We start from the raw sequence: 27,334 nt of genomic DNA on the forward strand, positions 1-27,334 counted from the left end.
CTTACTTACCTTCACAGGAATAATATAAGCAAGTGATCCTAAACATTGATTGTGCTTGTTGTTCAAATGTCAACTAATAGATATATTTTCTTTGTAATGAACTGCAGTTTCCATGTACAATGGAAGGTATAGATGTGCAAAACATGTGGCACAAAAAAAAGTCAGGAGGGGAAAATGGACAATTTAGGGGAAGTGAATGTGGATTTGTACAGTAACAAATCCCTTTTGCATAGTAATACCATATGGGTACATCTTGAGACTTATCTCCAATTCGTATAACCAAATATAGTCATACACCTTCTGAAATAAAAACATTTTAAAATGTAGATACTAGTAGTAAATGCTGTTTTTCCTTTGAAGAAAAATGGGTGCAATTTATATATTGGTTTATCTTTTTCCACTATGTCCAGTTTTGCACCAAAACTGTCATGTATCATGCATGCTTATGTTTATTTCAGGATGGAATTCTTATTGACGGATTATTACTTTTCCTGCTAAAATGAATTTATAGCAGATATAAAAAGTTGAATTCTGTGTAGGGGAACACTATCCAAACTGTGGAATCTATTGCTATTTATCCCCCTCCTACTCCTCAACAAAACAGGCAACTGTGAGAAAAAGTTCCTTCTTGCTAACTTCCATTTCTTTAATATAAAACGCATGCTTAAAAATAAACAACTGCACTGAAAAAAATCACAAAAATATTATTACATGTCTGATTGTGTCTAGCCACATTTTATGGGAAGAGATCTGTTAGCAAGATTAACAAAATGAAATCTGAGAGGTTTTAGGTTTGTAACACTCTTTATCAGATTGAGAAATAAAATAATGCAAACTTATTAGGCTTCTAATGCAGAAATTAGGTGGAGAACATTTTCAGAACATCTGTGTAGCTAGTCCTCGACTTATGACCACAACTGAGTCCAAATTTTTTCCCTAAATGAGACATTTGTTAAGTGAGTTTTGCCCCATTTTACAACCTTTCTTGCCAGAGTTGTTAAGTGAATCACTGCAGTTCATAATTTAGTAGCCTGACAAACTTCCTATTCCTTTCTGGTTTTCCTTTCCTTTATTCTTTCTGCTAAATATTCCGTAATGCCCATGTAACAAGCAGTTATCTAAGGTTGGTTATATCCTTACATCAATAAAGAAACTCTGGCAGTCTTGCTCAGCTAGATTTGTTTTAAGATTGAAAGTAATTGCTTTCTTTGGTAGGAACATCTGATGAATCAAGATGGAACAAAATTTGGTGTCAGTTGTTATCATTGTTTGGTAAGTTTTAAACTGTGTCTGCGCCTTTAACACATGTAATCCCCAAATGCATAAAAGTCAGAGGTGGTATTCAGCAGGTTCTGACCAGTTCTGGAGAACTGGTAACTGAAATTTTGAGTAGTTCAGAGAACTGGTAAATACCACCTCTGACTGGCTCCGCCTGCATCTATTCTCTACCTCCCGTTTCTCTGATCAGGAGGAAATGGAGATTTTACAGTATCCTTCCCCTGCCATGCCCACCAAGCCACGCCCACCAAGCCACACCCACAGAACCGGTAGTAAAAATGTTTGATAAAAGTGAAGTGAAATATAATTTCATTAAATGGTTGGTGCTTCTTGTGTAGACTACTTCAAAAAGTTGAGCCGTACTAAGCACAGGTATGGCCTTTTGATGTTTTACCCTTCTGTGGACCCTCATAGTTCGTATCTGACTCAACTGCTTCTTACAATTAATGTCACCCTCGAATGCTTGCTGATAAATTGGTTTAGGGCAGGGATGTCCAAACTTGGGAACTTTAAGACTTGTGGACTTCAACTCTCAGAATTCCCCAGCCAGGCTCTATTGATGGAAGTTATGCACTTCCTTTGCTCCATATTACTGGCTGTTTCTTAATAAAAATTGGCATGTTTTAAGGCAGAATCAAACCATGGTAAAATGCAGAGAATTTAAGTTTGTTATATTCCTAGCATGTTACTCCTGCCTTTTTTATAATGAGATGCATTAGGTGCTACTATCATATAATAAATCAAGACCATATTTTAGTGCAAAAAATCTACACTTGCCAGTCCTCTATATCTTCCTAAAATCTTCAGTTAGTTTATGCTAAATAATGTGATTAAAGGAAGGAATACACAATACTGTGTCTAATTTTGCTTAAAATGAATATGGTCACTGAGAATGTCCTTCTTATTTTTCCAGGTAACAATTGCAATGTTAAACGTTGGCCAGGATCAAATATCCCTGAGAGTAAGTGTATTCATTCATTGACTCTTTTCAATTGCATCTTCTTGAGCTTAACTGAATGGAACTAATAGAATTATAATTTTCAGCCACTACAAATGTCTTGATAAACGAAATCAATTATCAATTATGAGAGATGTTGAGCAGTTTAAAATAGTTATAAACGAATAAAGGTCTATATGACATAATATGGGTTTGAGAGCAAAGATTTGCAAGGCCTTCACTGTCAGCATTCTTTTTAAAAGATAAAAAGTTAAAACTTCTTGCAATTATTAACATTTAATATCAGGCAATGGACTTACATTTCACCTTGAGTTTTGCATGGAAAGTACATTCTCTCTAGCACAGAAGTAAATAAATAAATAAAAGGGGATTGGCTTTTTGGCTTTTGCACATAATATTTCGCTTACAAATTAATACAAAGAGTATAGAAATGAATTATGCCAAGCCCCATTTTGTCCAGTCAATCAGATGCCTCTGTAGTTTTCACAATCAGAAGATGAAATTCACATTCAATATGCAGCCTATCTTGTGGAAATTTAAGTGACTACCTCTCAAAACCATCCAAGTTACTGAGTACGATGAGATTTTGTGGTCGTTATGCACTGTAAAAAGAAATGGAGAAACTCTCCTTCCAATTAATGTCACCGAATGACTTCAAGAACTTTTATATACTATCCATTTCCAAATTAGGCAAAGTGCCTCACAAAAGCTACATATAAGCTTAATAAGATGGCAGCAAGAAGCGCCTAACAATCTTTCTCTCAAAAAACAAACATGCCAGTTCACATAAATGATCAGCAAAACAGTCTGGTCTTAATCAATTTATGAAAACTAAGGGACTTCTATAACTTAGCAGAAAAGTTATTTCACAGCATAAACAAACAAACACACAAACAAAAGGAGTAGGGAACCTTTAAAATTATCTCCTGCTTCAGGCAGACGGTATCTTCAAAGGAGACACAGTTCTGTAGCTTTCTGGAAGGCAAACAATGTAGAATTTTAAAGATGATAACCAACATTTTGAATTGGACCCATAATCAAATCATATCCAATGCCGCAAAGGTGTCCTACAAAGATGTAGGACAGATGAAAATTCTACTTCAAGCAAGCAGATGGGATGATGTCTACCTGTCAATGACTACTTCAGCTTCAACCACAACAATACACGAGCACACAATAGATACAAATTTAAGGTACACCACTCCAAACTCGATTGCAGAAAATACAACTTCAGCAACAGAGTGGTCAATGCCTGGAAAGGACTACCTGTGGTTACATCCCCAAACCCCAATAACTTTAACCTTAGACTGTCTACTGTTGACCTCGCCCCATTCCTAAGAGGTCTGTAAGGGGCATGCATAAGCCCACTGATGTGCCTATCCTACTGTCCCCCATTATTTGTATCCATTTCCTGTGTTCATAATCATGTTTATACTTATATCTGTTATCTTATACATGCTTGACAAAATAAATAAATTAATTAATTAATAAATATATATAGATAGATAGATAAATAAATAAATAAAATGATGCACTTCATGTCATTTCAAAGGCAAATTCATGGTGTGGTGGCAGTTTGAGAGCTGACAAGGGCATGAGTCACTGAACTCAGAGCATCCCTATCTAAGTAGGTGTGCAACTGATACATCAGTCAGAGCAGGGACGTGCAGTCAGGGGAGGCAGGGGAGGCAGGGCCTCACCAGTGTCATGATGAAAAGAAAAGAAAAATTAAAAGGAAAAAGGCTAAGGTAGTTGCTGCCAGAGTCATAGTGGATGACTCTGCTTAGCACTAACTGCAGGGGGAGGTGAGAGAACTACGTGCCTCCTTTGCATAGGGAATTTTTCGCCTTTTAACCCTTGCTCAGAGTTAAGCAAAGGTTAAAAGGTGAAAAATTCCTTATGCAATGGAGGCACGTGGTTCTCTCGCCTCCTGCTCTGGCAGCAGCAACTCTTGCCTAAGTTGCCTTTTTCGTTTTACATTTTCATCATGGCGGACAAGAGAAGAGTTGAAATCCTCTGACACAGCTAGAAATAGGTATGTGGGTCCAAGGGAGGGGGCAGGGGGGGAGGAATTCAAAAGTATTTGTAAGTAATTGTAATTTGTTTTATTATAAGTAATGTGTGTGTGTGTGTGTGTGTGTGTGTGTGTGTGTGTGTTTTACCCGCCTCTCATGGCCTGTGGGCTGGCACCTTTTTATTTTTTATTTTTTAAAGCCATGCCGCTGCACCTTGCCATAGAGCGAAATATGTCCTGCTTTATGGCCGGGAGGTGTGTTGGCACCCTGGGCCCAGGGTGGCGGCATGTACTTTAAAGTGCTGGTGGGCTGTATGGTCGGGCCAGGGGCGGCAGCATGCACTTTAAAGTGCCGCATGCTGGGCTGGGCGAGTCCTGGAAGATGGGCGGGAGATGGCGCAGGCGTCCAGAGCCCCTTCTTTCACCGTCCCTGAGGAGCCACTGCCCCTGCCTCACTCCTCCTCGTCTTCATAGCACGTCACTGAGTCAGAGATAGGCAAAGTCCCGGCCACAGCTTTTCTTTGCCGTTTCAGAAGGAAGGGTAGGTCCAAGGAATTCCTAAAATTGCACAGATGCTGCTGCTTACAGAGGAGGCAACTCCATCAAAGCTTAAAACTGGGACCAGAATGTTTCCCCCCTGAGCATGAGAGATGTCACCCATCAAAGTATTTTAACTTTTTTAAGTGGACAGTGCACTTTGGACTTACAGTTTTGTATTTTCCTTTACAGAAAATCCCATTAACTCTCAAACAGAAAAAGTGCGAAACAATTTCATTTCAAATAAGTGTTCAAATGAACCAAAAAAAGTAAGTATAATACATTATATGTTAAATTTGTATCATTTTAAAAAAATCAACCTGTTTATACTACCAATGCTCCACAATTATGTACTTGGAGTAGTTGAAACATTTGCATGTGGCGTTTGTGGCAATTCACAATCAATTGTGAACCTCCTTGAGCTCATATTATCAGCTGGTGAGATGGGGAGGAGAGTCAATTTATTGCTGGAAGAGAAATTGGGATATGTGAATGATGGTAAAGCTGAGTTGTTCTTTTTTCTTGCTGTAGCTCTGCAATGGTTTGGGGATACCAGCAATGGAATTGCTGGTCTTATATTCTTGTTATAAAGTCTTGTCTGATCCTACCTCCTAAATCCTTCCCCCCCCTCCCATTTTGATGCTGACTCTATCATTGCCCACAAGGCCATCCTGCTTAGTTGTCTAGCTATGCTCTATTCCCACTTATTTATGTCCAGAGAAATCAAAGAATGAGTACCCTTTAGCAGAGGGGTGTCAAATTTGATTTCATTAAGGGCCACATTAGGGTTGACCTCTGGGGAACAGGGTGGGTGTGGACAGGGTGGCCGTGGCCAGGATGGGCATGACCAGTTCAACATCAATTGTGTCGGGGCGCCTGTGGTGGTCTGAGCACTCTGCCAGTGAAAAGGGGCTCCCGAGCTCCATTTTCAGCTGCAACATCTTTCTGTAACCATCTATCAGTGAAAATGGAGCTCAGGAGGGCTGCTCGTGGCCCTCCTGAGCTCCATTTTTGATGGCAGAGGCCCCGCAGGCCAGATCTAAGCACCCTGTGGGCTGGATGTGGCCCTGGGCATTGAGTTTGACACCTCTGCTTTAGAATATAAGTTTCCTCCAATACTCCTTCTCATATGTTGCTTTGAAGCCTCTTGTTATGGCCCGCCAGGGCCTGTGGAGCTGGCAGCAGATTTGGACAGTAAGGAGTTTGGGGAGGAACATGGATCAGTCCTGGAGTCAGGGGAAGGCTCTGATGAGGGCTCTGTGTTGGAGGCTGAGCGGGAGCCAGAGCCGTATGCCAGTTATCAGCTGCTTCAGAGTCAGACATCAATGAGGCAGACGAACAGCTGGAGCCTGTTCCCAGTGTGCGCATGCACAGAGTTGCCAGATGAAGGGAACAGGTAAAGAACAGGGGTTCACTTGGGAGTAAGGCCACAGGTGGAAAATGAATGGCTCCTCCTAGAGGAAATAAAAGAGGAGAGAAAGGGGAGAGCAGTTTGCAGGAGACAATTAGTTCGCTTAATTGGTTCATGAGTCTCCGAGATTCCTTGCCAAGTTTTGCAAATATTGGCCAGGTGGCTCTCCAAGCCAGATAAGGTCTGTGACTGTAAATCCTCCCTTGAAAGACTTGGATGTGAATGAGCAGGATTCACAGTAAACTAATAAAAGGGATTTTTGTAGGGACAAGGAGTTTGCTTCATGCTCTTGGGAAGCCTAGGTCAGAATACCTCTGCAGATCACAGTGGCCAATTATGGATAAGCTTATCCATTTTTTTTTAAAAAAGTCAAATTTTGTTGGTTAATTAATTTAAACAGAAACTCAGTTTTTTTTCCAAAAATAATCATTTTAAAGCAGAGTTTAAGACAGGCATTGAAAACACTACCACTAATTTCTATAATTTCTATTTGATCTCTGACTGCTGAGAAAAGCCTTCCAAAGAAATGTATGGTAGTCTCCAGCCCCACTGAAGGTTTGCTAGTCCCTAAAATATGTGTTCAGAACATTGTTTCTGAAGTGGGGGGGGGGAGCCCTGGATCAGTAGTCTGGCATCTGTGGTACAGATGGCTTCTACAGGTTTCCAATTCTGTCCTAACCAGGAGTCTCCAACCTTGGCAATGTAACTAGTTTTTGGACTTCAACTCCCAGAATGGAGTCGTAAAGTTGCCAAGGTTAGAGACCCCAGCCGAAATAACTATGTAGAGATTCTTTCTTAGCTTGCCAACCCTGAGAACACATGCTTCCTTTCTCCTTTTCTTTTAGGAAAATAATTTATACTGCTCAGTGATAGGTTCTGCCTTGAAATTCTGGAAACTTCATGCTAGTGACGGGCATACGGAAACCACCCTGAAAGTAAGATTTATTGACAACTGCAGAGACAACATTTGACCACAGTTTCTCTTTACTGAGGAGCAAGACTGCATAGTTTCCTATTATGTACATAGATGATGAGTGGATAGAGGAAATCTGGGTCATTCTAGGAATTAAATCAGTTTTTCGAATGAAGATTCAAATTCATTTAATACCTGTGTTTCAATATGGGATTGGCATAGGAAAGGGACTTTTGCAATGTTTAGTGGAAATGAGATTGGAAAACTAAAATCTGGAAAATAAGGTAGAAGTAAATAAATTGGTTTCATACTTCATAAGATTTTGTTTGACATTTTAATTTTGTAAATACATTTTATTTAATTTTGGTATGCAAAATCAAGTTTTAAATATACTTTTCGTAATTAAAATGAACAAATAATCAAGACTCCAACATCCATGATCGTATGGATTCCAGTGGGGAACCATCTTAGTATTTTGATCCCAAACAAGAGACTTCATCTCTTGTATAGTAGCATAAACCTTTTTGAGTCATGAGAAATGAATCCATTTCTGATGAAGTGGATAATTAATATGTAAATATTAAGTTGCCACAAAACCTACTGTAGTTAGGGTTAAGGTTAATTTTAGGGGTTAATTAATAAGAAATGGGATGCAGTGCCTCAGTGGCTAAGACGCTAAGCTTGTTGATCAGAAAGGTTGGCAGTTCAGCAGTTCAAATCCCTAACGCCATGTAACGGAATGAGCTCCCATTACTTGTCCCAGCTTCTGCCAACCTAGCAGTTCGCAAGCATGTAAAAATGCAAGCAGAAGAATAGGAACCACCTTGGTGGGAAGGGAGCAGTGTTCCGTGCACCCTCGGCATTTAGTCATGCTGGCCACATGACCACAGATATGTCTTTGGACAGCGCTGGCTCTTTGACTTTGAAACAGAGATGAGCACCACCACCTAGAATCTGGAGCAACTAGCACATATGCGCAAAGGGAACCTTTACCTAACAGTTAAGATTCAAGTTGAAGTATATTGAATGTCTTCTGCAATATCCTGACAAGAACATTCTTAATGAAATGCTTAAGAAAAGCTAAATGGGATTTGAAAAGTTTGCTTCTTGTAATGCTGCAGGGCTCGGTCACTTCCTTTGAAAATCTTTTTGATAATCGCTCTCACTGGGATAGTAACACAAAGAAGGATTTTGTCACAATGTTGCCCATGATTATGGAGGATATAAGCTTAGGTGCACTATTCACAGCTCTTGCAAATCCAGGAAACATCTCTCAAACAGTGGTTCGAAACTTCACAGGTAAGGAAAAAGAAAGGTGAATTTTGTCTTTGAAGAAAAAAAAGGCTTTTTGCTTGTATGTTGCACAAGTCAAATTCCCTGTACTGAGTCTTCTTTCATTCATCAACTACAGGTGCATATGGCAACTCACAATTTTGACTTCTTTAATGAAAGCAGCCTGTATATGAGAGTTCTGGCATGTTTTCAATGTATTTATTTCATTTATTATTTAAATTTGATTCCTACTTTTGCATTAAACATTCCAATAAGCTGTCAATTAATGACAATTAATCAAATTATGACAATTAATCAGTTTATGACAATTAATCAGATCATTCATAAAAAACAAAAACTGCGGCGTTGTCGCCACACTGGTGGGCTGCTCATGTGTCCTTGCCTAATCAAAAGGAAAACACCAGACGAAATTCCTTGGGATGAGCAAAAGCCTCGAATGATCATCGAAGGGCTTTTTTATTAGAAAAAGTTAGTTACAGCGTCATCAAAAAGGAGCGTATCAAAAGGCATATATAATCACACATGGTACAAGTAAACTAATGAAAAGTTCACAGCATTCTACAAATAAACCAATAGAAAATCACATCATGGGAAAGGGTGGGCAAAGGGGGAACAGAAGATTAGCAATAGTTAGGCTTATATACCGCTTCATAGGGCTTTCAGCCCTCTCTAAGCGGTTTACAGAGTCAGCATATTGCCCCCAACAACAATCTGGGTCCTCATTTTACCCACCTCGGAAGGATGGAAGGCTGAGTCAACCTTGACTTACAAGCTGCATGGCATTGGGAAGGGGAGGGAGGGAATAGAAAGTTATAGCACAGCATAGGGGGGAGAAAGGGCATGTGTGGGAGTAGCTGGCTCACATAGTTCTTGTTACATGAGGCTGCATAGTGAGTTATGACCGTTAGGCCAGAAAGATGTTTCTGGTGCGATGTTTTTGCATCCCTGTGTATGTGTGTTTCAGACAGCAGAAACTGCCCTGCACGCAAACACCCAGAATGAATTCCAACATCTCCTATATTTTTGTTTTAAAAGGCAGCGTCTCCCTCTTCGTCGCTGGGCATGCGGAAGGGATCTTTCCCCATGAAAGGGGTTGACTGTTCATGTAACTCCATGTGGTTGACAATGTGAATTTTCTTCTGTGGAGCCAAGCTAGAGAGTACATTCTTACACATAGTTAATAAAGAGGGTACACATTGAATACAGCAGCACAACAGTATCAGCAAAGCAACAAGGGTTATAATGGTCTTGACAGTATTTCCCAACCAGCTAAAATTAGGTAGCCAAGAGGTCAGCCAATCCCACAAGGAGTCCGAGGCCTTATATGTTTCTCTATTTGAACAATATCATGTAATTTTTCCACACTGGTTTCAATTTCTCCGGACTGGTTCAAATAATGACAACAGGTAGCATTCAACCAAACACATAGGCCTCCTTCCTTGCTTAACAAGTAATCCAGAGCTAATCTATGTTGAGTTAAAATTCCAGCTAAAGAGTCAACTTCGGCCTGCAGGACTTGTAGCCCAAATATTGTGGTGTTAGCCACTGTTTCCTCTAAGGTGCGTGCTTGCGCGGCCGCGCACATGGCAAGAAAACACCGCGCAGGACTTTTCAACTCCCGCGCAGTGATTTCTACTGCCACAGGCTGCGGAAGCTGGGGAGGAGGTGCTTTGCAGGCGCTGGATTTGCTGCCCGGCGCTGCGGCTTTGAGAGACAGAGAGACAGAGATAGGGGAGAGGGAAAGAAGAATGCAGCCCCTCCTCACCTCCCTCCGTCCTCCGCCGTGGATTTTTTGCGATGACCTAGAGATCAAGTTCCTACGGGGGATCAGGAGAAGAGTTGTATCCCCCCAGGGGTTTTAATGAGGGAGGCATGGTGGTGGGGGGTGGGAGGATGTTGATTCTCTAACTGTACTTTCGCTTTATCTCCTTCTGTCTCCTCTTTACATCCATCTGTTTAAATCTCCTTCAATATTGGGGGGGAGGGGTGGCATTGAAAGTATTGCCGTTTCAATGGCACTTTGTGGCAAGGACCCGCGTTAGTTGCGCTCTTTCCTGGCCTCTGTGTGCAAAGAGGCCAGCCTCAAAACGACTCCTCTCCTTGACTTCCAGTTTGACGGTAGGGCCATTTTTCACACGAGATGCGCTCTGCTGTGATCCATTCCCCAAAAGAAAGCTTCTTCTTCTCTGCGCAATTATCTGCGCATCCAAGAAGGAGCAGTTAAAGAAAACGGGGAAGAGGAAAGACAAATTAAAAGAAGGAAAGATGGGAAGAGAGCAAAGATGGGGTCTCCCCCCCCCCCGTCCGTGCACCGCTGTCTAGCAATGCAAAGAGAGAAGGCAAAAGGTCCACAATCCACTTCGCCTCTACTTGGACTGAAGTTAGGAGGCTGACTCGTACAACCAGCGGTGACCATTATTTGGAATAACAATCGCAGCCGTGCGACCGAGATTCGCTCTTGCAGAATCTTTTTTTTTTAAACCAAATTATTAAAAAAAGGCTTTGGAACATTCTTATTCCTAAAGCCAAAAACTAAGGATGAGGCTTGCTAGAGAACCGAGTGGAGGTGATGTGCGAGGGGAGGCGAGGTGCTGTAGTGGGGGGAGATGTTGCTGAAATAATTCAATCTATCAGGAAATCGGAGCTGAGGGGGGGGCGGTCAGGGGAAAGTCTTTGCCGGCCCGACGCCAGCCATAGCTCTGAATTTGCTTTCCTTTCTACTGAAGCAACCTCCGGCGTTTCGCAAGGCAACCAACAAAAAGCCACTTTCCCGGAGAGGGGGGGAGGGGCTTTTGGAAGAGGGAAGTGGCTGCCCTTCACCACTTGCCGCTTTCGGAGTCATTTTGAGGCTGGCCTCTTTGCATACAGGAGCCAGGGAAGAGCGCAACTAACGCGTGTCTTTGCCACAAAGTGTGGTTGAAACGGGAATACTTTCTATGCCACCCCACCCACCCCCAATACTGAAGGCGATTTAAACAGATTGGTGTAAAGAGGAGACACTCTTGGGTTTTTGTTTTTCAAATATTTTTTAATCATGCAGGGGTGGGTGGGTTACCGTACGCCACTCCCCATCTCTCAGGAGGAAACAAAATTCCACCACAGCTACGTTCAAGCTTTCGAGTTCTTCAGAATTCTTCGTCAAGGAAAGAAGATACTAAAAAAAGTGAGTGGTTGTATATTCATGTATGTCATTTTGACTGGCTCAGATAAAAACACTGGCCCATAACAACCTTTGGATTTGGTCTACTCCCATAGCTATTGCTTTATCTGTTTAAAGGCCATCACCACTGCTTTGAAGAGTGCATTAAAAAAATCACGGTCTCCCCGTTCTTTCACCTTTATTCTCTCCTTCATACTCCTCGGTGGAACATCTGTGAAAAAAATTCAGGTGCTCAGGCACGAAAATGTGCCACTCAAACATACTTGTAATAGAGTTGTATTGTATATAGTATATACAATACATATATATACTCTATAGTATATAGAGTATACTCTATACTTTTCCGCTCACACTGAAAAAAAATTAGAGGGAACATTGGTGTTAGCTAGAGTTTCCATTTGAGCAGATAAAATACGCAATTGTTTAACGTTCCATGCAACACCCAAGAGTGGTAGGGTGGAGGGTGCTCTGCCCTGTTCTCCAGGTCAGAGACAGAGACAGCCTCAAGCTGTGGTTCCTGCTGGTTGGTCATGGTCGGACGGCTTCTGTGTTGGTTGCGTAGGTGGTTTGGGCAAATATGGTCTTACGTGCCGTCCTGGGATCCAAAGAACCTTGTCTTTCAGTTGGATTGCAGCGTAGCCCCTTCCCCAGGTAATCAGGTCAGCAGGTCCTCGCCACGTCAGGTCAGGCAAGCAGCAATAGTAGACAGGTGGTCGAAGAGTGTCAGCAGAAGGTGGAGCTGCGAAATGACGAGTTGCTGCTGAGGAAGGCGGCTGACCGGTGAGATTTAAAAAGTTTAATGTATAGAGACAAAGATTAAGAATGTTTTGCAAAGCTGGGAGGCTAGGGGGCGCTTTCCCCTGTTTTTCAATGTAGCAATCAAGGGCATGCTTATGAGTCTGATTAGCGCGCTCAACCATTGCCTGTCCTTGGCTGTTATATGGAATGCCGAATTTGTGCACAATGTCCCATTGGTTACAAAAAGCAGCAAAGGCTGCACTGATGTAAGCGGGCCCATTGTCTGTTTTTATCTCTTTTGGGTGTCCCAGCGATGCGAAGGTTCGAATGCAGTGGTTAATAACATGTTTTGTGGCTTCCCCCCTTTGTGGGGTAGCAAACAAGAAGCCAGAGAATTTATCTATGATTATATGTAGATACTTCCAAGGAGCAAAGGATGAATATTGAGTCACATCCATTTGCCAAATTTGGCAACATTCTGTCCCTCTGGGATTAACTCCCATAGGGAGGGAATGTGCTTGCTGAAGGCAATTGGGGCATTGTTGAATGATTGCTGATGCCTCCACCGACGTAAGGCAAAATTGTTTTATGAGCGCTTTTTTGTTCTGATGAAAGTAAGAATGGCTTTCCCATGGAGTGGGAGGTGTCAAGGTTAAAAGAAAAAAAGAGTTGCCAGCAGCCGCCGCTGCGTCAGCCACATCGTTGCCTTCCTGGAGAGGCCCAGGGAAGGGCTGATGGCTTCGAAAGTGGGAAACATGGAAAAAATGGGTGCGGGCAGAAATTAACTTTTGCAAAGATAAAAAAAGAGCGAGAGTAATTGTGGTTCCAATGAGGGAGAAAGATAGGCCTCATAGATTGATTTCACAATCTGAGTTACATAGAGGCTATCCAAAATCAAGTTAAAGGGTTTATTTGGAAAAGTAGGAAAAGCCAAAATAGAGGCAGCAAGCTCCGCACGCTGAGCGGAAGTCTGCGGGGGGTAATTTTTGTACACCACCGACCATTCTCCTGCCAGGCACAAGCACCATAGGTTTTGCTTCCGTCAGCAAAAATCATGGCCTGAGGAAGTGGGAGAGGGGAATATGGAGTGTGCCATTGCAGGGGAACAGTTTTCAAAAGAGCCAATCTAGGTTCGGGAGGTGCATGGCAAGAAATCTCACCTGGCCAGTCAGCAAGTGCGAATTGAAGGTTTTCCGAGTCAGCAAATAAAGTCTCCCAAGTTGATAAAGAACAAGGGACAAAAATCGTGGAAGGTTCAATTCCGGCCAGCAACTTTGTTCTGACATGGGCTTTTGTAATTAGAGCTGCAAAAAGTGCAGGTTTCTGAGAAATAGTGGACTTTGGGGTGTGAGACAAGTGTACCCATTCAATAATTAATAATTTTGAAGTTTTTTGCACCACGGCTCCTGTTGGGAGCCCAAGAGTGTTTCATATAATGAAAGCTAAGTTATCCTGAAGACGATCCACCCAAATTTGAGCAAGGGCCTCATTTACCTCTTTTAAAACTTGCTGATGTGTTTCATCTAATTTAATAACATCTGCAGGGTTTTTGCCCATTGTTAATGCAGAAAACAATGGAGCCAATTGAGGGGTTGTGAGCCCATATATGGGCGTGCCCAGTTAATGGAGCCCAAATATTGCTGTAACTGTACTAATGTGGGAGTGTGTGGCAAGTCCAATTTTGGCATTGCAGGTGCAGCATGAGAAGCCAAAAGCTTGTGACCCAGGTACAAAAAAGGTTGTGCTGTTTGAACCTTTTCTGGAGCTATGTGTAGGCCATTTTTATGGAGAAGGTTAGTCAGAAAAGGTAATGTTGCCAAAACTGTACCTGGGGGCCCACATGCCGCTACTAAGATATCATCCATATAGTGGTAAATTAAAAAGTGAGGGTGTGCCGTCCGATACGGCTGCAAAGTTTTATCTACAAAATATTGACACATGGTGGGGCTGTTGAGCATTCCCTGAGGCAGGACTGTCCATTGAAAGCGAGAAGCAGGTTTGGAATTGTTAAATTCTGGAACAGTAAAAGCAAACAGTTTGCGATCATTTTCATGGAGTGGTATAGAAAAAAGGCATCTTTTAAATAATGATCATGAGATCGCATTCTTGGGGGATCAAATTTGGATTGGGGAGGCCACACTGCAGCGCTCCCATGGGCTGGAGAATTTTATTAACAGCCCGCAAATCATGCAAAAAACGCCATTTACCAGATTTCTTTTTTATAACAAACACAGGGGTACTGTAAGGGCTGTGGGATATCTCTCTCCTCTTCCTCTCTTCTCTCTCTGTCTCTCTCATCCCCTTTCTCTTTGTCTCTGTTCACTTTCTCTTTCCCTCTTTTCCATTCTTCTGTCACTGTTTCCTTCTCCCTTCTCTCTTCTCTTTGTCTCTTTCTGTCTCTTTTTCTTTCTTCCTCTCTCCCACTCTTTTATCACTTTCTCTTTACTCTCTACTGCCCAACCTGTCCCCATACTTATCTTCGATTAATCATGTTTGCAATAATTTACCTACTTTCCTAGTTTCCTTACTGGAGCCCTCGCTCCCTCAAACACACACACACACACACACACACACACACACACACGCATGCACAAAACCATTTTTCTCCATTCCAATTCAGATCCTATGAATCAATTCCTCTGTGAAACATCTGTGAAAAAGATTCAGGTGCTCAGGCATGAAAATGTCATCAAAGCAAAGAAAAGAAATCAGAAGAGTCAGTAAGAAAGGGAGTAGCAAGAACTCCTTGATACATGAAATCACGATGAGGAAAGACCAAGAGAGGCATCGTAGGGGGTAATGGAATAGAGGTAGCCGGAATCACTGGAAGAAAATAGGAAGAGCCAGGCAGATTCACTTGCCAAGAGATTGAAATAAGAAGGAAGATAAGAAGCAGCCTTTTGTGTGGGGCTGGCTGAATGTCCCAGGATTAGTCTCCCGACTGTGAGTCAGGTTGGAAAGCAGGCAGAAGCGTCCTCTAAGGGATGGAATGCTGAGGAGCTTCAGGGGCTGTGGGTGACAGAGGCATGCATACAAGGGAGGAGGAAGCCTTGGATTCAGAATGTGAATTTAGTGAAGAGGTTTCCAAATATGGCGGGGGGGTGTCTGGTCCCCCCATCATGGCTTTTTCATAAACTTTTAAACATTCCATGACGATCCACCAAGTGGAAAGTATTTTCGGTGGTGCCCTTAGGGGGTGGTGGAAATACTTCCCTATTTTTACCCAAATGGTTGTTTGAATTGAGCCCTTCTCAGGATATGTGGGGCAATTTTGATAAATGTACCTGAGAAGGTTAGTAAGATCTTTTTTCGAAGGGATGGGGAGAAAGTTCCCATGTTTTTTAAGATTAATATTGAGGATTTGGCCAATTCTCTAAGTTCATGGAGGTGCGCAACCTGAGGCTTAGAGAATTCTGCCCCCATAACTCACGATTCTGGGAGAATGCTCCATCTGCTACAGCCGATCCTGGTATGCAAGGGGCGTTCCTTCGCCGGTAAGCAATGGGGGTGCCAAATGAGACGTATGAGGCGACGTGCTTGACCAGCAAGATCACGTCGGGGTCACCAGTTGCGGCGTTGTCGCCACACTGGTGGGCTGCTCATGTGTCCTTGCCTAATCAAAAAGAAAACACCAGACGAAATTCCTTGGGATGAGCAAAAGCCTCAAATGATCATCGAAGGACTCTTTTATTAGAAAAAGTTAGTTACAGCGTCATCAAAAAGGAGCGTATCAAAAGGCATATATAATCACACATGGTACAAGTAAACTAATGAAAAGTTCACAGCATTCTACAAATAAACCAATAGAAAATCACATCATGGGTGGGCAAAGGGGGAACAGAAGATTACAAGCCGCATGGCATTGGGAGGGGGAGGGAGGGAATAGAAAGTTATAGCACAGCATAGGGGGGAGAAAGGGCATGTGTGGGAGTAGCTGGCTCACATAGTTCTTGTTACATGAGGCTGCATAGTGAGTTATGACCATTAGGCCAGAAAGATGTTTCTGGTGCGATGTTTTTGCATCCCTGTGTATGTGTGTTTCAGACAGCAGAAACTGCCCTGCACGCAAACACCCAGAATGAATTCCAACAAAAAACAAAATGATTTATTAATATCACAAGTAGTAATAAGACCAGCACCATTGTAATCAGTTAATAGCTTTTATCATGAATGAACCATCAACTAGTAAAGCCCTAACTCAAAGCACCTGCATCTACTCAAAGTGAGCGCTATTATTAGGAATTTTGTTTCATTCTATTATGACATGTGGTTCTTATTTGACATCAGCTTCTGGTTAAAAAAATATGACTAACGTTCATTAGATCTAGTCAGGAACTCAGTATTTCTCTCTTTTCAGTGATCCAAACAAATCTTATCAGTCCAGAATTCTCTGAAAAGAATGAAAGGCTCACATTAAACGCTCAAGGAGATCAAATAGCCATCCACTCAAGAGAAGCAACTGCTATGACCACAGGTATTGTTCATGACTAGTATGGTTTTTCTACAAAATAGATCCAAAATTACTTTTACTAGCTATTTTATTGCTTCCTCCATGTCAGCTGCAACCCTAGAATATTTGAGCATTTTATCACTGGTTTGGATTAGGGAAGTTGCAATCCAACACATCTGTAAAATACTACATTGGGAAAAGTGAAAGGGAATAGATTGGAAACTGGAAGCCGTGTAGGATTTCCTGCCTAAGCTGGGGGTTGAACTAGAAGACCTCCAAGGTTCCCTCCAATTCCTCTAAAGAGGAATACTGTTATTCTAGACAGTAGTTGGTAGTACCTATTTTGCCAAGAAGTAAATATATGGATCTACACTGATCCTTTTGTTATCAACATTTTCCCAAGTTAGAGGAAATTATGTATATTTTATTTGGTTTTATGTTTCTCCCTGCTATTCGTTCTGTCTCTTGCAGATACCATTGCTGTGGCTTTTATATCATATGGTGGGCTAAAAACACTTTTACAAGATACTTTACTTCAGAATAGAACATTCCTGGGCAATGAAATTCTGACAGATGTTCATATGAATTCTAGGCTGGTAAGCGTTTCTGCCAGAAGCAAGAAACAGAATATTTCTACCCCAGTCAATCTCACCTTTCAGCATCTCAAGGTATATAAATGAAGTTACCTCAGAAATCAAGCCATTTTTTCTATCCGTCTTATGAATATATATTAAGAAAGAAAGCAGAATATCAAGAAAAATATAAATCTGGATAAATGTTCTATACAATACAATAATACAATACAATAGCAGAGTTGGAATGGACCTTGGGGGTCTTCTAGTCCAACCCCCTGCCTACACAGTAAACCCTATACCATTTCAGACAAATGGCTATCCAACATCTTCTTAAAGACTTCAAGTGTTGGGGCATTCACAACTTCTGGAGGCAAGCTATTCCACTGATTAATTGTTCTAACTGTCAGGAAATTTCTCCTCAGTTCTATGTTGTTTCTATCCTTGATTAGTTTCCACCCATTGCTTCTTGTTCTACCCTCGGGTACCTTGGAGAATAGTTTGACTCCCTCTTCTTTGTGGCAATCCTTGAGATATTGGAACACTGCTATCATGTCTCCTCTAGTCCTTTTTATTAAACTAGACATACCCAGTTTCTGCAACCGTTCTTCATATGTTTTAGTCTCCAGTCCCCTAATCATCTTTGTTGCTAGGTCAGGGGTTGTCAAACTCAAGGCCCGAGGGCCGGATCCGGCGCACAGGGTGCTTAGATCTGGCTTGCAGGGCTGCCCTGGAAACTGTGAAGAACTACCTATGTTGCTTCTGCCGGTAAAAACAGGCTCCTGAGCTTCATTTTTGACTGGCATGGCCTCCTGTAATCCTCTGCCAGTGAAAATGGAGCTTGGGAGGGCCTTGTGCTTGGGAGCCTGCTTTTGCAGGCAGAGCACTCAGGACACCACAGGCGCCCTCGACAATGATGTCGAGCAGGCCACGCCCACCCTGGCCACACCCACCCTGGCCCACCTAGGTCAAACACAACCCTGATGTGGCCCTCAGTGAAATTGAGTTTGACACCCCTGTTCTAGGTAGACCTTATTGTCATTCAAGCTTTATAAATCATAAGGTTTATAGCACCTTTTCATAATAATAACATTTACAAAACTTATGCATTTAATAGTATTTGTGTCTCCTGGTCTTTACGTTCTATGATGTTTATATTGTTTCTTTTGCTTGTCTTACAGTTGTTTCCTGTTAATGTTTAATAACTCTGTAACTGTGCGGTAGGAGATAAAGTAAATATGTAGATTTTCTCCCTACCTCCCATCAATATTTCTTCCCTCTTGCAGAGTAAAGTTCCCCAGGAAAAGGCTCTCTGTGTCCAATGGATTTCTGGTGCCTTGTCAAAGCATGGTTGCCAACAGATCTTTTCTAACATCACCCATACAGAATGCAGCTGTCAATATCTGTCCAGTTTTGCTGTACTGATGGCCACAACTCATAAACACGTATGTTACTTCTGAAAACATCTCAGAATTATACTGTGATAAACAATAGGGTTTTTTTCTTACTTGCTATATCTACTGTTGTGTCCTGCTGTTGTCTAGAAGATAATAATTTTCATTATCGAAGCAGCATTTGCCTATTTGACATGCTGCAGAATTTTCCATAATTATTTGTGGTCCCTTCCTTTCATATGTAGAAAAGTAAACTAAGAAATGCTTGTGTTCCTTAAGATTTTAAACATTCTGATGCTTTATTTCCAATCACAATACAACAAAAAACAGTCAGGTAATAGAATAGCTTTGTATGTGAGATCTATGGTCTAGATCAAGGGTGTCAAACTCAAAACCCAGGGGCCAGATCCAGCCCGTCAGGGTACTTAGATCTGGCCAGTGGGAAACAACAAAGGACCGGCCCAGGGTTTCTCTGCCAGGACCAGCCCACAGTTTCTCTGCCAGCAAAAATGAAGCACGGGAGGGCCGTACACAGCTCTCCCAAACTCCGTTTCCACTGCAGAGGGTTGCAGGAGGCCATTACAGCCAAAAATGGAGCCTGGGAGCCCATTTTCTCTGGCAGAGTGCTTGGGCCACCACAGGTGTCCTCGACACGAGTGATAGTGAACGCCCACCCTGGCCATGGCCACTCCAGCTGCGCAAGGGGTCAATGAAATTGAGTTTGACACCGTGGTCTAGATGAAGTGTAAACATATCTTCCTTATCAAAAGGCGGCTCATATGATTTTGAGAACAATTGTCTTCTGTTTACAGGGAGATCTGATCCTCACTATTATTAGCTACCTTGGGTTGTCCATCTCAGTCATCTGTCTCTTCCTGTGTATTGTCACATTCCTCTTCTGCCGCGCCAGCCACAACAGCAGCACCTTCATCCATCTACAACTGAGCTTCTGCCTGTTTTTTGCAGACCTCCTCTTCCTAACTGGAATAGATAAAACAGGCAACAAGGTATTTCAGAAGAATATGTGATGGTCTGCTCAGAAGTGAAGAGCGAACCCCATCTGAGGTTCTACTTAAGAAATCTTCATTTTTCTATAGATTGACTGAATGGAGTCAGTTTGTTTGCAAACCTACTTTTAAAGCCTTTTTTTGTTAGCTTTATGATGGTGATAAATCTCAAATGAAAGAGTTACTTTGCACAAATTTTTCCTGTAGCGCTGCTGGTGAAAGCATGAATGTCAGATATGATTTGTTCCATTCCTCTGCTTTTTGTAGCCTATTCTTGATTTTCTTTCAAAACCAGCAATTCATGAATCAGATGCTGATAAAGGAATAACGTTCTATTTTTGATTCAGATCCTGTGTTCGGTCATAGCTGGAATGCTGAAGTATCTTTATTTGGCCTGTTTTGTCTGGATGTTCTTGGAAGCTATCAATCTCTACTTCATCGTCAGAAACTTGAAAGTGGCCAATTACAGTGGGGCCAGCAAGTATATGAAGATATGCATGTACCTCATTGGTTATGGGTCCCCTGTCCTGATTGTAGCTATTTCTGCAGCCATTAAACCTGGAGCCTTTGGGACTCTGTATCAGTAAGTATGGTTAAAAGCTGCTTCCCTAAGCCAGGTGCCACCAAGATATAAACTACATGAAAACAATTGCTAGTATAACTCAGGGAATCCAACTCTGTACAGTACATTGAAGTGTTTGCATATCTGTCTAAATTTCTCCTGATGATATTTCTCTTTCTTTAGCTGCTGGCTTGATCCAGATTTTATCTGGAGCTTTATGGGACCTGTCTGTGTAATAATTGGGGTGAGCAAATATTGTCTTTTATTCTTTATAATTGAGAAATAAAAGAATTTTATAACTTTTTTCCTGAAATGAGAAAGAAGAGAAAAAGATCTTGATCTCATGTAGCTAAAATGGATACATCAGCCTTGGTTGGTCTTTCTATATTTACAATGTGTTGGGAAATGTTCATACATTTTTGAAAATGCAGGAAAAATAAGTTATTTCTGCTACACAAGGGAAATTAATTAATTCTAATATTTTGCAGAGAGCTGCAATTTTATATTAAGGGATAAGGTTTTAGGGAGAGAATTAAAAGATGAATTTGAGAGTGAAAAGATAACCCATTTTGTGCTGATTTGCAGAAATTTCCATCATCTATAATTAAAATAGAGGTAGATGGCCACTCACTCACGCAAGTGGGTCAGCATGCAAGTGCGTCTCACCCACCACCTATGTGGCCTGGTTATAACTGGACCACAGCCTGGTTCTAAATGTGCCACAGCCCGGTTGAGGGTTGAGGACCCCTGATCTAAAACCAACAATTGTTCTCTCTTCTTCATCTTATTTAGTCTTAGAACATTATCTATCTGCTGTTGTTATCATTACTTTATTTCTTTCTGAATATTTTTTTTATCCTCCCAAAGGTCAACTTGGTGTTTTTCTGTCTTATTCTGAAGAATCTACATACAAAAGTGGCATCTCTCAATTCAGAGATATCTTCAGTCAAAAATACCAAGTAAGATCTATCACAAAGCATGAAGTGTGGAGTACAGTTCAGTGTGATCCACGCAAAGAAAATAATAATAATGTTTCAAAATTCTTTTTCACAAATTGTGAGGTAGAAAACTTGCACAGTATAAGAAGGACATTCGGGAGCAAATGTAGAAAATCATGTAGTGGAGAATGGTGCTGAGGTCTTTGTATGCATGAGGTGGGCAAAATTTGGCAGAGGGATGAATTGTTTAGAAACTATCAGTAGCAAAAGGGTCCTTTTCATTATGGAGATTAGCATCTTTTGCCCCATTGAGTTAAAAATTGTAGCATCTAAGTTGTTCCTCCATTTTGCAGAAATATCTTATATGGATGCATGCTGGCTGGGCATCTGTAGAAGACAATGACATACTGAAGCATAGGTGCAATATGAAGTAGGATGTCTCAATATTCATTGATTTTGTCACCAAAATACATTATATTGCCAAAAGTATTCACTCACCCATCTAAATAATCAGAATCAGGTGTTCCAATCGCTTCCATGGCCACAGGTGTATAAAATCAAGTACCTAGGCATGCAGACTGTTTTTACAAACATTTGTGAAAGAATGGGTCGCTCTCAGGAGTTCAGTGAATTCCAGCGTGGAACTGTGATAGGATGCCACCTGTGCAACAAATCCAGTCGTGAAATTTCCTCGCTCCTAAATATTCCACAGTCAACTATCAGCTGTATTATAAGAATATGGAATGACAGCAACTCAGCCATGAAGTGGTAGGCCACATAAACTCGTCCAACATCAGTGCGTGACCTCACAAATGCGCTTCTGGAAGAATGGTCAGAAATTCCCATAAACACACTCCTAAACCTTGTGGACAGCCTTCCCAGAAGAGTTGAAGCTGTTATAGCTGCAAAGGGTGGACCGACGCCATATTGAACCCTATGGATTAGGAATGGGATGTCACTTACAGTAAGTTCATATGCGAGTAAAGGCAGGTGAATGAATACTTTTGGCAATATAGTGTATCAAACCAGTGACCTTATTTTTGGAAATTAGCAGTAGATCAGGGATGTGCAGTCACTAGAGGCAGGCGTGGCCTCACAATCATGAGGAAAAGGAAAGAATTTAAAAGAATTTTAAAAAAATAATTAAAGCCAAGGTAGTTGCTACCAGATTCTAAGTCACAGTGACTTGGAACAGTGCTTAGTGTTAACTGTAGGAGGAGGCCAGAGAACTAGGGGCCTCTTTTGCATAAGGAATTTTTCACCTTTTAAGAATTAACCAAGGGTTAAAAAGCGAAGAATTCCTTATGAGGCACGTTTTCTCTCGCTTCCTGTAGAGGGCATTTTTAGAGGCTTTTTGGAGTTCTCTGGGAGCAACTAGCTCAGTCTTACTCAGAGCTCTGGCCTTTCATGAGGGCAGAGTTGAAATTCTCTCTGAAACAGCTGGAAAAGGTGCGTGTGTGAGGAGGGAGGAGGCATTCAAAAAGTTTGATTGCATGCAGAACCCACATTGCCTTTTCAAACACATACACACAGACACAGCTTGATAAAAGTATATAAGCCCAGCTTCACTGAAAAGGCAACGTGATTCACCTGCAATCAAAGGCTTCGATCGGAAGGCAGCAGAGGAAGCGGGGGTATGGCTGAGGAGCTGCTTTCAAGCCTTTGGAAAATATATCCAATCCAACTTCTGTGTTTGTGTTTGTTTGAGAATGAGTGAGTGAGAGAGGGATCCAAGTTCTCTGTGTGCGTGTGTCTGTTTGAGAGAGGGGGGAGGGAGGGAGAGAGGGAGAAAGGAGGGGGAGGGAGAAGAAAAAGAATGGGAAAACTTATTTTGCAAGGGGGAAAAATGCTGTTGCTTTAAATTGGAACTGAGTGTGCCTGGCTGTGGAATTCTGGGAGTTGAAGTCCACAAGTCTAAAAAGCTGCCTCACCAGTCATAAAACTCACCGCACGTCACTGCAATAGATGTAAGGAAAACTTTAAATGATTGATAATGGCCTACTGTACTAGTTTCCCTTTCTTCCTCTTCTTCTTCGACTAGGGCCACAATCAACTTTAGCCACTTTTCATTGCTCCACATATTTCATTTATATCCTCTCCTGTGAAATGAAAGTTCTGGTTTCATTCTATCACAGTCAATTGAGGGAGAGAAGATTAGCTCAGATCAGGGCTGGGCAACTATGGCAACTTTATGACATGTGGACTTCCACTCCCAGAACTGAGTGATGCTGGCTCAGGAATTCTGGGAGTTGAAGTCCATAGGTAATAAAGCTGCCATAGTTGCCCAGCCCTGCTTTAGATTGATTCAGATGCTCTCTTTTCAGCAGTGTCATTTCTCTGTTGATTTCTTACCTTTGTTGTAGGTCACTGATATTTAAGGCTATAGGCCTTGTGTTCATCCTGGGTGTGTCCTGGTGTTTTGGCCTCTTTCAACATGGCCCTGTGGAAAACATTATGGCATATTTGTTCACCATCACCAACAGTGTGCAAGGAATCTTCATATTCCTGGTGTACTGCTTACTCAACAAAAAGGTGTTGTATAGTGGTGTTTTTAAACCTTTTCCCTCCCTGTGGTACCCTATCTAAGTCGCATTATTGATGAAAAAGATTGCCACTTTCCCAGTTTTTATATATCTCAGCCTCCTGTTATGTGTTCTTCACTTTTGTGCACCTTGAAATATCCATATGGCCCCTGGCTGAGAATTACTGATGTAGAAAACAAGAGAGGGTTGCCCAGGAATGTAAGTTACGACACACATAACCTAATATTGCAAATTTTCCAGACTGGGTTCAGGATTTTGTGAGCTCCTGGTACAAGATTAGTCAGAGCCATCTCCCACTCCCAGTTTCTGGTCCATGCTTGAGATAAAGAATGTGGTAGTAACAAATGTTACTTCAAATTCATTTTGCAAATGAATTGAACTGCCCTTGGCATAAATCCTTCCCATTGTAGTCAGCAGCAACACCACTGACTGGTATGGAGTGGCATATTTGCTTCCCTTGTGGAACTAAAAGCCATATTTGTAATGCCTATAGGGAAATGTGTTCATTTTTCACTGAACATTTCTGAAATATTACAAAGAGGTGGGGTGTTGTTGGTTTTTGGGATGCTGTTTGGTAAATATAAAGGGACTCCAAGAATATGTTTGTAGGCTGCAGATTTTGGTCTTGTACCTGAATCAGAGGTGGGTTCCTACCAGTTCAGACCAGTTAAACTGAACCGGTAGCAGTTTGGTGGCCTGGGTTGCTGGAACCAGCAGTGACCCATGCCTGCCATGCCCCCGAAACCGGTTCTTCTACGGGGCCACAATCTTGATTTTCGGTTCACTTTTTGTGCGCACTGAACCGGCAGTAATGCTGGGAGCACCCACCCCTGATCTGAATTAATCTATATCTCGTGGGTAATTATCCATCCTTTTAGCTAGTCTTTTCAGAAAGCACAGGTATTATTTAGTCTCTCTGTGAAGTTTAGTAGAGATTATAGACAGATCAGTAACGGAGTTTACTAAATGGCTGTCCAAAATATGTATATTTCCTTTATTTTGGTATCTTGTTAGCCCATCATTATACAACCAGACATTTCTGGAGGTTTTGGAAATGGCAAACTTTTCTTTTTAACTTTTCTTTTTAACTTTCCTTTAGAGAATATGCGCAGACTAGGGAAATAGAAGAGGAAATGCTTCTCAGCAGACTCTTTGCAATGGGGACACTGTGAATTAATTACTTTGATTACATATACACAAACAAATCCACAGCCCAAATTGTAGCTGATTTTATTTCTTTGTTTTGAATTATTTCACATACAGATAGTTCTTATTTAGTGACCGCCTCCTTTAGCAACTTTTTTTTTTTACAACAGTGATGAAAAGGTAACTTGTGACCAATTCTATCATTTACAACTTCTGCAGACCTGTAAAGTAAAGGAAAGTGGAAGTAGGGTCTTGAGCACAGCACAATTTCACTTAGCAACTACTTCACTTTAAGGCCAAGTTGTCAGTCCTGATTACAGTTGCTAAATGAGGACTTCCCGCTTTCATAGAAGACTAGTAAGATGCTTCCTCCTACTGACTTTGAATTTTGGACTTTCAGGTGAGAGAAGCATACTGGCATTGGATCTGTTGCATCAGAGAGCGTCCACCTGAGGCTTCTGAGATCATAGTGACCTCTTTCCCCATCAGCAATCCTTCAGTAAGCATGATCAAAACTTTTGATTGCAATTCTATGGCATGGGTAAACTATTTCTACAGCACAATATTGGAAGGATAGATACATAGTATAGCCATGATGGCAAACCTATGGCATGCATGCTGGACGTGGTAAGCAGAGCCATCTCTCTCGGCATGCCAGTTATTCCCATTGCTCTTCTGGGTTCCAGCCAGCTGGTCTTCACGTGCCCAGGAGCACATGTGCACCCTGGAAAGCTGAGCCAGCTGGTCTTCGCACATGCATGCACGCCAGAAACTGGAAACGTAGCTTTCAGATAACTGCTATCCTGTTTCTGGTGCTCCCGCATGTGCACATCGGGGAGCTACTTTCCTGGGTTTGGGAGCTCCGCCCTGTGTACACGTGCTCCTGTTTTGGCACTCAGGGCTGAAAAGGTAACTTTGAGCAGTCACTAAATGAACTGTTGTAAATCGAACACTACCTGTAGTTGGTTTAGTTTGGTGTTGCTGAGAATTAGTTTCTCCATTATTTTCACTAAAAGGCTTAGAAAATGCACAAAGGGTTTGAATTGGATCATCATCTGTCTAAAAAAAGAAAAACCTCTCGAAGTTATTTGTGTTTTGTTGAAATGGTGTAGAGGTCTAATATTTCATGGAGGGTTCCGAGGCTGATCATTTATATGTTTGAAGATAAAAAGCCTAAGTCTATGATGGCGAACCTATGGCATGGGTGCCAGAGGTGGCATGCAAAACCCTCTCTGTGGGCATGAATGCTGTTGCCAGCTGTCCTTCTGGTTTCCAGCTAGCTGGTCTTCGTGGGTTCCTGAGTGCTAGAAAATGGCCCGAAAAACAGCCAAAAATCCAGGCTGTTTTGGGGCTGTTTTTCAAGCAGGTTTTTGGGCCATTTTTCCACACCTGCCAGCTGGTCTTCATAGGCACTGGAGCTCCAGAAAACAGCCTTAAAAAGGGCCCAAAAGCTGGCTGTTTTGGGGTAATTTTCAGGCCATTTTTCAGACCCTGTTCAGGCCATTTTTGGACCAGAAAACGGCCTGAAAATGGCGCAAACAATGGCAAAAAACCCAGAAATACGCGTCCTGGCCAGCTGGTCTTTGAATTTTCAGCGCGCCGGCACGTGCAAATGCACATGCATGCACGCATGTTCCAGTTTGGGCACTCAGTGCTGAAAAGGTTTGCCATCACTAGCCTAAGTGATTCTACACTTTTTTGAAATGATCAGTAGATCTTACTGGAAATATTAAAAGCATCTGATCAATGGTTAAGAATGGAGAGGTTGCTGGGAAATATGTATGTGAAAACCAGCAAAGCTCCCCTACCTAGAGTTGGTTTCCCATCTCTTGCATCTAAGGCTATGTGGCTCAGGCTATCACAATAAGCCATAGTTTATTTGTTTGGACAATTATTATTCAGAGATAAGGTTGCATTTTGTCTACTTTCGTTTGTTGCATAAGCTTAAGCTGAGCCTTGGTTTACTATGTTGTGTTGTTTTCATATTTAGTTCATGACCTAATAAAAGCTGGTTCTTGGTGTGTTTTTTTTCCAGACAAATGTACCAAGTGCTACTGCAGTAGTTGACCAGAAAGTAGAATGGGGGAACCCAACATAGCTCATTGTCTCTCTTTTGGACTCTTCTTTTCAGTGTGAACAAAACTGAAGTAAAATTGAATATACTAAGCCCTTTGTTTTCTTGTTGGCTCTCAGCCCTTTACTGCAACTTGAAATCCAGACCCATGCTGGAAACATAACTTTTTGATCATTCCCTATTTTCATTGCCATTGTCTGTCTGTTTTTACTATAGTATATAATGTATATAGTATATGCTGTATATAGTATATATAGGACAGTATTCTGCTCTTTCATATTCAAGTATTTCAATTTTGCAAAGGACATATTTAAAATGTTTTATACAACCCTAATACAGCACATTT

General features: G+C 41.7%; 1 protein-coding gene across 1 annotated transcript; it reads left to right on the forward strand.

Annotated features, from left to right (window-relative positions):
- The first annotated feature begins 119 nt into the window (after positions 1 to 119).
- On the forward strand, positions 120 to 27,080 carry LOC106542674 (adhesion G protein-coupled receptor E3-like). The gene is made up of 15 exons (XM_087720767.1): positions 120 to 126; positions 2,192 to 2,239; positions 4,980 to 5,056; positions 7,044 to 7,133; positions 8,233 to 8,410; positions 16,660 to 16,776; positions 17,224 to 17,420; positions 18,611 to 18,769; positions 19,531 to 19,725; positions 20,073 to 20,308; positions 20,471 to 20,531; positions 21,155 to 21,246; positions 23,589 to 23,757; positions 25,315 to 25,413; positions 26,950 to 27,080. The coding sequence occupies exons 1-15, from the start codon at positions 120 to 122 to the stop codon at positions 27,010 to 27,012; spliced, it is 1,788 nt and encodes a 595-aa protein (XP_087576893.1). The 3' UTR covers positions 27,013 to 27,080.
- The last annotated feature ends 254 nt before the right edge of the window (positions 27,081 to 27,334 follow it).

The sequence above is a fragment of the Thamnophis sirtalis genome, unplaced genomic scaffold (genome assembly GCF_051295495.1).
Source record: "Thamnophis sirtalis isolate CommonGarterSnake01/CBP01778 unplaced genomic scaffold, rThaSir2_p1.2 scaffold_7, whole genome shotgun sequence".
Taxonomy (NCBI): Eukaryota; Metazoa; Chordata; class Lepidosauria; order Squamata; family Natricidae; genus Thamnophis; species Thamnophis sirtalis.